The sequence below is a fragment of the Carassius carassius genome, chromosome 44 (assembly GCF_963082965.1).
Source record: "Carassius carassius chromosome 44, fCarCar2.1, whole genome shotgun sequence".
Lineage (NCBI taxonomy): Eukaryota > Metazoa > Chordata > Actinopteri > Cypriniformes > Cyprinidae > Carassius > Carassius carassius.
Window position 1 is genome coordinate 16,326,402 of NC_081798.1, and position 12,699 is coordinate 16,339,100.

The window sequence follows — 12,699 nt, forward strand, 5'->3', positions numbered from 1 at the left end:
TATAGGCAGCTGATACAGTGATCAAGTAGGCAGTATGAATGTGAGGTGAGGTGCTACTCTCTATTTCGGTCCGGAAAGGTATTGTCTTTTTAGTTTCTGTCTTGATTATTTTCAATCTCAGTAATGAACCGATTAGAATATCCAATCCAATTTCACGATGCATTTTAACAACGTGAATTATACAATTAAACAAATACCCATAAAAATAATTACATGTAGTTGCATTTTTTAAATGTAATTTATATTGTATATAAATTACATTTAAAAATATATAAAACATATATAAAAAAATATATGTTATAGCTCATTTTGGGACTAAAAAAAGTTCTGCAAAACAAGGCATATTTGAATATGTCATGTCAACTTGCTTGGTCTTTGATAATAAATGTCCATATATGTATATTTGTATGAAATCCCAAACTCATGTTGGCAGTTATGATTTCGTGTCCTCTGGTCTTTGGACGCCAAATGCCGTGATGAAAACATTTACTACTACGATTATAAAGACGAGAGCTGTGACGATGTTCTCCAGAAGATTCAGTATGTAGTGTTTACTCGTGTCATTCAGATTCCACTTCACTGTAGAACAAGAGCAATAACAGCAGCTCATTATGAAATTCTGAACATTTAAGAAAATCTTATTAAGCTGATTTAACAGCTTCTTTCATTAAAATCAAAGGCTAAAATCTGACAAAATGATTGTAATTATATGGTGTCCATTGTTCTATACAGCAAGTGTCAACACCACACACTTACTCACAGCTCATGTTCAAAAGAATATGCATGATGACTCTAAAACCTTCAATATTAATAATAAAGCTCATTTTCTATTAATTAGAAGCTGATTGTGTTCACAGTGGTTTCTGGTGTAAAGTACAGACTTGTGTTTGAGGAAATAGGAAGCTGGGGGCTTTTTGAAGTTGAGCAGAGAATATGAATATTTCTCAAATTGGGACTGAATTTCTTGATATGATTCATGCGATCATTCATCTGCTCAACTTTTTTCCTACTATGTGGACAAAATAAAAGTAAAAGCTGTTAAAATATCTGATGGGAAACACCAAAGTGCTGTAGGATTGACTTTTTCACCACCTGATATTAATGTTGAAACTATATTACATACAAAAAGATTTGTGTAGGATCAACTCTCTCCAACTTCTGTACTTAAAGTACTGCTTTGGCATGCATACAGCATTTATCAGTTCTCCTTCTAGAGTAGACAGTTATTACTAGATTTAATTGCCAAATGTTAAAAGAATTCACCCAAAAATGACATTCATGTCATCGTTTACTCACCCTCATGTCTTTCAGAACCTAGTAAAGATGACTTTTCTTCTTTTATAGAAGACAAATTGAATTTTTATTACAGCAAAACATCCATGCTGCTTTTTTTCTACATAATAAAACTGAATGGTGACCACTGCTGTCAAACAGGATCTTCAAGGCAAGATTTTGGAAAAAGTGATGACTAATTACCTAAAAGATTAGAAAATTAAAGTGTTTAACTTGTACTGACTAGTTTTATGATTATATTTTGCTTTCTTTGCATTGTATGAAGAAGAACAGTATGCACATTCTTCAGAACATAATACAAAGTCATACATCGGGTTGGAAATACATGAGCCTGAGTAAAGAGAGTTTTCACTTTTCATTGAACTACTTTTTGAGAGGTTTAATATTTGAATACTGCTTTACATACAGGGTTCCCACAGGTCCTTGAAATACTTGAAAGTTTGTGAACCTGAAAAAAAAATGTTCATGGCCCTGGAAAGTTTTTGAAAATAAACATACATTGACATAGGTCCTTGAAAGTGCTTGAATTTATTTTGTGCAAGAAAAAAAGTCCATATTATTGCCTCTGGTGCGCTAATGAGTTATTTTGCCAACGCTTCATGGCCAGTGTGTACTAGCTTGCTTGATTTACATTAGTTACGCTCATTTACACATTATGTTATGTTTCCCATGTGAGGTACTTTGTGTTGTACACTGTGATGACATTAGAGTGACCATATTTCCTATTTTTTGTCCTCTTTTTAGACCTAAAAAAATACCTCCAGCCAGGATGTCACCAATGATTGTGTGCGTTTTTGTATTAGAGCGCTGCAAGGGACTGTTTTCTTAATCCCGCTCCCACTGAATTTCTGACCATTATTGCCCACTCCCGTGATTTTTTTTTACTTTTGTGTCCAGTCCCGCCCGCTCCCTGCAAAACTTCTAATATTGCATAATTTTCTTACATCAGGCAGCATCTATCAATACGCAGAGTATTTAAATCTCTTTTGAATGAGCGCTCGCTGTTCACTTTCACTTCTGTTTACGTAATCATGCACGCTCTGTGTGAAGTAAGATCAGATATTGTCAATAAGCTCAGGATCTGTTGAGCAGCAAATCCTCCAGCATAATCTATCAGCCATCTCTCTCTCCTTCACCCGTGATCAGTCAAATCTGAATCCTGCAGCTCGTTTTGAATGCAGGGTTGCCAAGTCTGCATTTTTTTTCTTCCTATGGCTACTTTTAAACTGTTAATGGGTTATTTTTCCCCCGTTGGTTAAAGGTTTCAAATGTTACTTAAATTACATTTGACTCAATACAAATGCTTGTATTGAAACATTTTGCATTCTGCCTATGATAAAACTGTGCTCGATGTGACGTTTTGTGAAGCAGGCCACTGGTAGGAAGCTTTTTAGCTGTGTTTATGATCAAGATGAATAACAGTAACTGTAAAATATGTATTTTAGGTATGGAAATGACATTTTCTGTTTTGATATTTGGGATATGGTCATTGCACTAGTTTTGGCACTACTTTAACCACCAACCAACCATACACCAGCCCCCTGCCCCACCCCCACTTCTCTTTTTGGAAAACTAAAATATGGTCACCCTACATGACGTTCATACACACACACACAAAACTACTAAAATGGTACCTCAACATTTCACAGACACGGTGAAATTAATGTTGAACTGATTTGCTTGTTAAGATAATGTAAACCCATGCTTTTAACCCAAACTTAAAAGCATATTCATTTATCTTAAAACTTCTGGTTACATGAGCCTAAGCTCTTTGCAGTAAAATCCATGCAAAAGTTAATATCAGATCATGCAATATCAGATCAATTTTATGCAAAACAGAAATACAACTAATAAAATGTCAGATCTCTGTCATGGCCAAAAATAAATGCAAAAAGAAAGAAGAAGCTTTTTTGCACAGTTGTGTTTGAAACATGAAAACTGTAACAATGTATCTTACAAGATAACACGATGTAACCTTGCTCTCACTTGAAATGTGTTCCCACATCAGGTCCTTGAATTTGAATTTAATCAAGGTGTGGAAACCCTGTACAATACTACACTACCATTTTTTTTTAAAGGGTATTTATATTATAAAAGGTGATATACATCTTTTGGGCCACTGCTGATGATATATGTTGTTCAAACTTCAATGTGTCATTTTATGCTATATGAAGTACTATATGCAATAAGGTATGATGCTGCTAATAACAGTATGTTTTTCTTACAAAAGCAACACTAATCATGTATAAACTCACTGTTGCCTATATATTTTGAAACCTGTAAACGCAGGTTCTCAGTTTGGTTGGTTTCTCTCACCTATGAAGATAAGCAAGACCCCCACAGTGATTTGTAGGATGAGGGAGATGCTAATGAGGCTGATGAGAGGAATGTATAAGGAGAACGTGGGTCCCAGCTCCAGGATGATCTTCAGCTGGGAGGCGTTGGCCATCAGCAGCGCGATATCCAGCATGCTCTCTGCTGCACTCTTCTTATTGGCGTAATGGTTCATGTTAATTGGGGTGTTCCTTGACCAGTGGCTCTGCCGGGGATGCTAAACATGGAAACACACACATGTGATGTTAATTATTACATCCATGGGAATGAGTACATGAGCATCATACAATGTTTACAGAGAAAGATGGAGGAAATAGGTTTCTGGCTCCTTGTTAGAACAACTTTGCTATCAACCAGATTTTAGGGTTTGGGTTATCAAACAGTATTATCAAATAATGTTGCTTAAGTCACTTATTTAAAAGGTATAGGTTGGAGTTAATACTCTGACGGTTTCATAAAAATGTTGTTGTTGGTCCAGTATAACACACTACTTCAGTAAATCACAATATGCTTTCAAGTGAGGCTTACAATTTGCATAGGATTTTGACTCATGCACAATGGTTGTTTTCTGACCGGCAATATATCTTTCTGAAACTTGGGTTAAGGGTCTCCTATGGTCATATTTCTCAGTGTTAGAAGGAAATGAAAGTCACTTGTGTTTTTTTTTGGGGGGGGGGGGGGGGGGGGTCTTTTTAGGATGTTTTTAACATGTGAAGGGAAGGGGGTAAGTGGTTAGTTGACCCTGACATAATTTCCTTCCTTCTTTCCTTCTGTTTAAAACAGAAGTTGTGGCTATAGGGGGTTATAGTAACCTCTGCACAACAGAAAACTCTCGAATGTCAAATTAAATTCCTAAAAGCTTTCATTCCACATAGCAAGCAACCTTTGAAAAAGCCAATGTTGTTGCCTCAACTCTAACTGCATTGAATAAATCATACAAAGTGGGATTGGTTCAACATCACTTCTGCACCTGTAATTAATGTAGAAACAATAGTGAGTTTTTAACAAAACATCAATGATAATATCACTGAATCACTGTTATGAAGTGACATTGTTCAACATCACTTTTGCTCTCTTAATTAATGTAGAATCAATAGGGATATTTCAACCACAACAACAAAAGGTAATGTCACGGAATTAACATTATGAAGTGATGATGGATCAACATCACTTATGCATCCTCAGTTCATTTCTAATAAAAAAAAACAACAACAGTTGAATCATCATTATGAAGTGATGGTGGTTCATCACTTATTCATACTCAAATCATGTTGCGACGTTAAATAAAAAAATAAAAACATTAATGTCACTGAATCAACATTATAAAGTGATGGTGTTTCATCACTTATTCACCTTCAGTTAATGTTGAATCATTAATATATTTCAACTACACTTTAATGGAACATTGACATATTCCTGAACGGTTCATAGTTTGGGAAAACACTTTTAAAAGGAAATGACAACTTTACCAGCAGTAAAGTCACTTTATTTTTCATTTTAACAGTTTAACACAATCAGTGAAAAAAAAAAACAGATACAAAATATCAGTCTTTTAAACACTTTAAAAGGACTAGTTTCAGGAGTCTGATGACAGACTGCAGGTGCTCCAGTGGTTTAAGTTTTAGAAGCTGGCTTACATCTGACTGCTGCCTTTTTTCCTTTGGGTTCTCCTGAATCTGAAAAGAAAGCATAATGTTGTTTAAGAGCAAGTCATTTGTTCTACACAGTCACATTTAGGAAAGTTAATACGTTAAACACAATATGATTCAATTTTTCTTTGACAAAAACATTCCAACTATGATTATAGCATCATTCAGTTATATTTAATCTATTAGCTCAAACCTATTCACGCTTGAATATGAATACAGTTTCTACAATAAAAATTTATAAATAATGCACAATGGCAGGGATGTCCAACTTCTTGAGCTGAGTTTATTAACAGCTAATTAATTTTTTTATGATCACTGAAAACTTCTAGGCAGGTGTGTTGGATACGTGAACTGGATTCTGAAAAGGTGGCCACCTCGGAGTTATGGCTATTACTCACAGATAAAGTAAGGGATGGGAACATTAGTCTGTAAATAATATAATAAGCTGTACAGTAGATTCACCTTATTTAGATTTTAATCTCCTTAATGTCACAAAATGACCACAAGCAGTCCACTTTCTCAAACAAGTTTTTTTTGTGATTGTGTTTAAGTGTTTCAAAGAAAAGTTTCAAATCAAATGCTTCGCCTACGATATGATACCTACCAATGATAGGTTCCCTTGTTCAAGACCAGCGAGATTTCGAGGCTGGTTCGGAACCAGGATCTGTGCACCGGCCCAGGATTTTTCTGAGACCACTTTCTGACTTGTGCTGAGTGGCACTCGTTCAGAACTGGCTCGTGTTTCCACTGGCAAGGAGCAGAACCCTCAATCGCTTGTTATCTCGTGTGGAAGGAGAGCGTTGATCTCTTCCGCTGACCATTTCTAAACTGACATATTTAACTGTTGCGTTAGTGTTGTTAATTTACCTGAACTCTGGCAGCATTTAAAAAAAAAAAATAGTGAAAAAGAAGAAGTTCACGTGAAGGACCAAAATGGGTGTTTCTTAATCATTTTCAAGCTACAATGGGTGTTTTCCAGGTGCTTTACTGGAAGACCCACTGTTAAACCAAGAGATTAAAAAAATCAGGTAAAGAAGTTCAAAATGCTGCTCCACTGATTGAGTAACACTTAATGCCACTAGTTAAAATTGCTTATTTCTATGGGATTTAAACATTCTTGAAATAATTTTTGATAATGTAAGTACACAAGTCAGCAAAATATATAACACTGTTTTAGTCGGTTTTGGATATTTTAATTTAAAAAAATTAATAAATAAATAACACTGTACATATTGCGCATTTAAATACAAGCTTAAGAATTCTTATGCTGTTAAATTCTGACTTCCCCTCTGTGACGTTCTGGAAAAAAAACTGCACTTTGAAACATTAATTAGTACAAAGCATTATTAATCATAATCAGAGATAGAATGTTTGGCACTCAAAGCGTTCAAACAGAGTTCTACAATCTCATATGTTTTGAAGTTCAAAAGTTTGTTCTTATTGTTGCTGGAGTAATATGTCTTCAGTGTTTAGTACACGAGTCGTCAAACTCGCATTGTAGGGTTTGGCTTAGCGTGACGGGCCTCTTAAAGATTGGTTAGCTCAAGAAATCCCTCTTTCTTTTTAAACGAGTTAATAAAGAGCTGGTCATGCGATCCATGAGATTTAGATTTCTGAGAACAGTGAGAGGAAGAGCTGTGTATGCCTCTTGCTAATACAGTTCTGTGAACACAAAAGCATCATTCTTCTCTATTATGGCAGAGGAGAGGTCAGGCTGCAGGTGTGAGCTGGCTCTGATGTCCTTCTGGTGTCACATTATTACATCCACTTTGTTTTATTTTATTCTCACCAGCTGGATAGCAGACTTCATTTTTAGTCAAAAATCCCCCCTGAATTTCTGAAATTCATTCTCCTTGCTCTTCAGGGGAGTGCTGGACAGGGGTTGACTTTGGGTATGGTTCAGTCCAGCTGCCCAACACAAGAACCTTGTGCCTTATACTAGGAGTGGCAAAGGAAATAAACCCTCTCTTTCCATGAACCCCAATAACACTCAAATGCTGACACTTATTCAACACCCTTCCTGTAAAAAGCTAAACAGTCATCTAAAAATAACAGCCTGGATTATCTTCCTCTTTCTCTGTCATGCTATGGAGCTCATTAGTTGTTAAAAAAAACTAAATCTTCCATCAGCTTTCTTTCGAACCAGAAATGACATAAAAGTTATCCTGGCTACACTTACCCATAGTATTTCATACACATAAAGCATTTAAAAATATTGCAGCCCTGGCAGTTTGTAATGACTTACATGGGCTATACATAAATACATATTCTACTGTATAACTACTTAAAATGAATCCACAGCTGAAGTGGTAAAAGCAGAAAAAGTCCATGTTTATCTTGTTTTTCAGACTTACATCTCTCTCGTCTGTTGGACCATTTCACTGTCACTGATGAAAGATGAAAGAGCACAGCTGCTGTTACTTGTTCATAAACAATGTGGCATGTGAAATAGGCTCAACAAACCTAGAGCTATGGTAGCTACGGTATCACTACAGTTTTTAACCGTTTACTTTGCTAATACATGTGAATTTTGCTTATTTTCCCCCTTTGCCACTAGATTATTTATAGACGTGGCACTAGACTTAGAATCAAAAGGTACAATTGTCCATAATATTACTCATATATTACATCATACCAAAGCCAGGTGGAAGGCAGGCATCATTTCCACTTGGCATAGAAATTAGCCACATAGAAATCACTGCCCTTTCAGTCTGCCTAAACACACAGTGTCTTAAACATTGGCGTTGCCCACAGGAATGATGATATGTTTGATTTTGTGTGTTTCAGGGTTTGTTGGGTGAAAGAAGAAAAATCCACTGGTGGTTAGATGTTCCTCTGGTCTTTTTAACCACTTCACCTCACCTTTCTTCAGTGCAAACATTAATGAAAGTGTACGGAAAACATGAAATAAATTAGCGTTTAAGGTTTAAATGAATTAAAAACATAAGCAAAGTGAATTGCAAGAGTTGAAAAAACTTGTAATAAGAAATGGTGACCTGTCAAAAACAACCCCCCCCCCCAAAAAAAAAACATAAAATACTTTCCCCTACACATTCGTATTTTACCCTAAAATAACAAACTACACATTAACTTTAGTAATAGTAATAGGAACTACTATACTAAATGCTTTAGATGGGTCTTTATTGCTAGAACAAAAGTTACAATGGGATGTCAGTTTTTGTTTACTTTGTACACGTTTTGTTCCCTCTTTGGCTAGCGAGAGTAAAACTTGGCTAGCTCAATGTAGAATCCATCCATTCTACTTTTTACTGTTAAATTATAATGAAAAAAAGAGAGAACTTAAAAATGGTTCTGTAAGATAAATGATTAACTGGTTAAATGCAAGTTCCATACATTCCATTCACATGCAATACTTGTAGCCTTTTATATAGGCTAATTTATATTGAGGAAATGTGTATTACTTTATAATTTACAAATAATATTGATAATTAAGAAACCAATATATGCTTTTATGGTACAATATTGTTCAAAAGTACCTTTTTTATCAATGGAACTTTTGACAGAATCTCGAAACCATCTCAGTGATGTTATTATTTTAAATGTTTACTTGTGTTACCTACATGTTACGTTATTTAGGCTTAGTTAATGTACAGTTGTGTTTAAATATGCGTTTTTCATGTGTTGTTGGAACTGAAAGCGTGTATTATTAGTGCCTTTCTCAGTTTATTGTTGAGGTACGCTGGCCGGTGATCTCATCGTCAGTATGGACGCGGTCGAGTGAAACACAAGGGTAATGAATAAGAGACTTAATTGTTTCCAAACTTCCAAACAAGCTTTTGTGCCGCGTGAGCTGTAATGTTGAGGACTCGTTGTCACTTACAACCTTCCGTTACTGGAAACAAAGCTCTCTGTCAGTCGAAAGCAGCTTCTATCAGCACATGGTGTGCGATTAAATGAGATTTACCCCGCGGGTCACACCACAGTATCCCTTTAGATAGACTCATCCACACAAGTGCATTCTTTGCATTACAGTCTGGACATGATGTACACGAGCAGCCTTTTTACTTAAAAAAAAAAAAAGAAACACAGACTACAAAAACCTTCGTTATAAATTTATGTATGGTTCGGTCAATGTATTTTTGTCTAACCCGATTGGATTTTATAGACAGCAATATAATGGGTTAAACTTTAACACAAACATCCCATTGGCGGATACGTTTGTGCTCGTTTTAAATGATAGTGTTGTGATCAAAATCACTCACCTCTCTTGAATCACTTCTGTTAGCATCTCCATTCAATTCAATCGCTTCTGAAGCCATAATCCTTCCTTTGATTATAACTAACACTCCGTAAATAGCTGGGTTTCAGTGTGTTTGTGGTGCATTATGATCTCATGGACAATGAAAGGAAAAGGGGGCTGGGCAAACAACTGCCAATCACTGCTGCAGGGATGTCCGAATCGCTCTTTTGACTCGGATCCAGTGTTGCCAGACGTACGATAATTATCGTATTTGTACGATAATCTTTACCTCTGTACGATGTACGATCAATAATGAAAAAAAATCCCATAATGTACGATAATTTCAGAATTTTATGAAAATTTAAATGATGGTAGTTGCAGTCAGGGCTTCATTACTCATACACGAAATCGGCTCATTACAGACACTCTAAATGCGTTCGTGTGCACCTGAGGGTGTGTTAAGAATGTAGGAGGGTGCCCTGCTTTAAAGCCAACGAGCACTTTGTTGCGGTACATGACAGCAAGAACCCCTTCAACATCTGGCAACACGCAGGATTCCGATGACAGCGGCTCAGATGTGGAGTTAACTGCACCACGCAGCAACAGATAAATTCCTTCTTCACGGGACACGACAAAGCAAGTGTTAAAAATCATTTTAATATGTTTTTAATATGTGCCGCGTCGCAGACAGTAACTGAAAATAAAGGGATGGTGTTTTGTCTCACTGCTTCCGTCCAACAATACGCCTTGTTATCTATTGTGGTAATTTGCAGGTCGTGTCAAAATGTTGTTGGTTTAGAATAGATAAATAACTCTTTTGACTCATGTACGATAATTTTCTTCCAAATACGATAATTTTGAACTTCTGGTACGATACTTGGACATTTCCAATCTGGCAACACTGCTCGGATCTGTTCAATCATTCAGAAGAACCGGTTAAGACCATACAGGCTGTGGTCAAGACCTAGTGGCTGCTTGTACGGCTATGAGTTAGACTTCGAATCGCTTCAGTGTAGACTCAACTGGCACAGCATCCGTTCGTCCACAATCTAATACCAAAGTTCATGCTCTTATCAGTGTAGATATTATTATTAGTGGCCTAAAATAGGACCGTGATCACTCCCAACGATTTTAACTTTTTTATCTAAAGGTACAAACATTTTACAGTCAGAGGCGTGCATTTGTGTGTTATCATTGACCTTCCGATCTTCGACTCGGTGACAACAAATATGCTACTATAACTTTCAATGGTCAGAGACATCTGTGTTTGGTCTGCCATCTAGTGGTAGTTAAACACACCCAGAATCCAGAATTACTGTATAATAATAATAATAATAATAATAATAATAATAATAATAATGATTATTATTATTATTATACTTGCATATTTCTGACTGCATGCAAAAGTTAGTAGATAAAGTAGTTATACAGTAATTAGTCGATATAAAAATACAATTGGCTATGTAGATATATATTTGATTAGGCTAAATATACATTTTCTCTCATGCATATTTTCTTCTGATATACACTCTAAAAACTGCTGGGTTGAAAACAACCCAATTTGGGTTCTTTTTGGCAACCCAGCACTGGGTCAAAAAGGGACAACCCAACGCTGGGTCATTTTAACCCAACCAGTTGGGTTATTATGTTTAACCCAGCATGCTGGGTTGCTTTTTTAATAGTTTAAGATTACTACATTGCTCGGCTAAAATGAACCCAAATTAAACTAGGCATTAAACCTGCAAATCTTGTATATTTAAAATCACTTTTACACACAAATAATAATCATCAAAAGGTAAAAATTTATGAAAAACAGTCAAAAATTAACATAAGAAATGAAGAAAAGTATGACATTAACAGCTTCAAAGTTAATAAAGCATTGAACATTTGTTGAATATAACTTTTAAGATCAAATAATATTTTTTTGGTAAATTTTTTACATTGTATAAAAAATATACAAAAACACCATTATACAATAATTGTACAATTAGTTAAGTTCTTTACCAACTATTCTGGCATGACAGTACACAAATAAATTGGTCTTTTAGAATCTCTAAACGATAAAGATCAACCCTTTACTGTGTAAAAATGTGTCCATACATGTTCCATAAATGAACTGAGCACAAAATTTTGTCTGTGGTAGACTTGAATAGTTGTAACACACTTTTCAGTATTTATTTATGTGACTCACTTTGATATAATATCAAAGGGGAAGTCGTGGCCTGGTGGTTAGAGAATCGGACTCCCAATCGAACGGTTGTGGGTTCGAGTCCCCGGCCGGCAGGAATTGTGGGTGGGGGAGTGCATGTACAGTTCTCTCACCACCCTCAATACCACGACTGAGGTTCCCTTGAGCAAGGCACCGAACCCCCAACTGCTCCCCGGGCGCCGCAGCATAAAAAAATGGCTGCCCACTGCTCCGGGTGTGTGTTCACAGTGTGTGTGTGTGTGTGTGTGTGTTCACTGCTCTGTGTGTGTGCACTTTGGATGGGTTAAATGCAGAGCACAAATTCTGAGTATGGGTCACCATACTTGGCTGAATGTCACTTCACTTCACTTCACTTAATATGCCCAGATTTGCCTTTAATGTCAAATGCAAAGCTATTGTTACAGTTTTTTTCCACCAATTCTGTCATTCCACTGTACAGTTTTAATAATCACTTCAGGAAGGTGGTAAACACGTATTATTTCATTTAACTTACTTATGGTCAAACCACGATGTTAAAACTCACCCTAATCTCCCCTATAAGAATAGTAGCCTACTGAAAGTGTTATTGCAGAGGGAATGAAGTAAACACAGCTCTCTTCATAGGTGGATCATTTTCTTATAGGAAAATAGCAAGAGGAGGAGAGGAGGGATGCGAGAATAAAAAGCACCGTCATACAACATTAATTCACATGAAATATTCAGCAGTCTTAACCAAGTCACGTGGCGGGCATAGGGATATACAAACACAGCGCCTTTAGGCCACGCCCACATTGGGTGGGAGGGGGATGCAATCCAACGCTCTCCATTGAATTTCTGTTGCGGGAAGCTGCCTCCTTCACATTTCTGACTTATAACAAAAACAGAGAAATGCTTAAAGCTGTTATGTGACAAGGTGTACAGTAAACAAGCTAAAAAAAACACAAAACTACGTTTTTATAAGCTGTCGTAAGAGTTTCTTTAAGTTCTCTGAGTGAGATGACACGTTGCGCTCTACTTTTGTGTCCTAGACACTC

General features: G+C 36.3%; 1 protein-coding gene across 2 annotated transcripts; it reads right to left on the bottom strand.

Moving 5' to 3' along the window:
* Window positions 1-306: 306 nt before the first annotated feature.
* On the bottom strand, window positions 307-9,673 carry ninj1 (ninjurin 1). 2 transcript variants are annotated; one of them, XM_059537458.1, is made up of 4 exons: window positions 9,500-9,673; window positions 5,265-5,303; window positions 3,610-3,844; window positions 307-579 (listed from the first exon to the last, which is right to left on the bottom strand). In XM_059537458.1, exons 1-4 carry the CDS (start codon window positions 9,554-9,556, stop codon window positions 434-436), a joined length of 477 nt encoding a protein of 158 aa, XP_059393441.1. In that variant the 5' UTR covers window positions 9,557-9,673; the 3' UTR covers window positions 307-433. The 2 variants fall into 2 exon arrangements, with proteins under 2 accessions (XP_059393441.1, XP_059393443.1); XM_059537460.1 differs by lacking the exon at window positions 5,265-5,303 and having other exon boundaries at window positions 9,500-9,664.
* Window positions 9,674-12,699: the final 3,026 nt, after the last annotated feature.

Excerpts from the sequence above, each read along its gene's own strand:
- ninj1 (XM_059537458.1), bottom strand. The coding sequence starts at position 9,556 with ATGGCTTCAGAAGCGATTGAATTGAATGGAGATGCTAACAGAAGTGAT. Across the intron at positions 5,304-9,499 it reads ACAGAAGTGATTCAAGAGAG|ATTCAGGAGAACCCAAAGGA; the intron begins GTGAGTGATTTT and ends CTTTCTTTTCAG. Across the intron at positions 3,845-5,264 it reads AAAAAAGGCAGCAGTCAGAT|CATCCCCGGCAGAGCCACTG; the intron begins GTAAGCCAGCTT and ends TTCCATGTTTAG.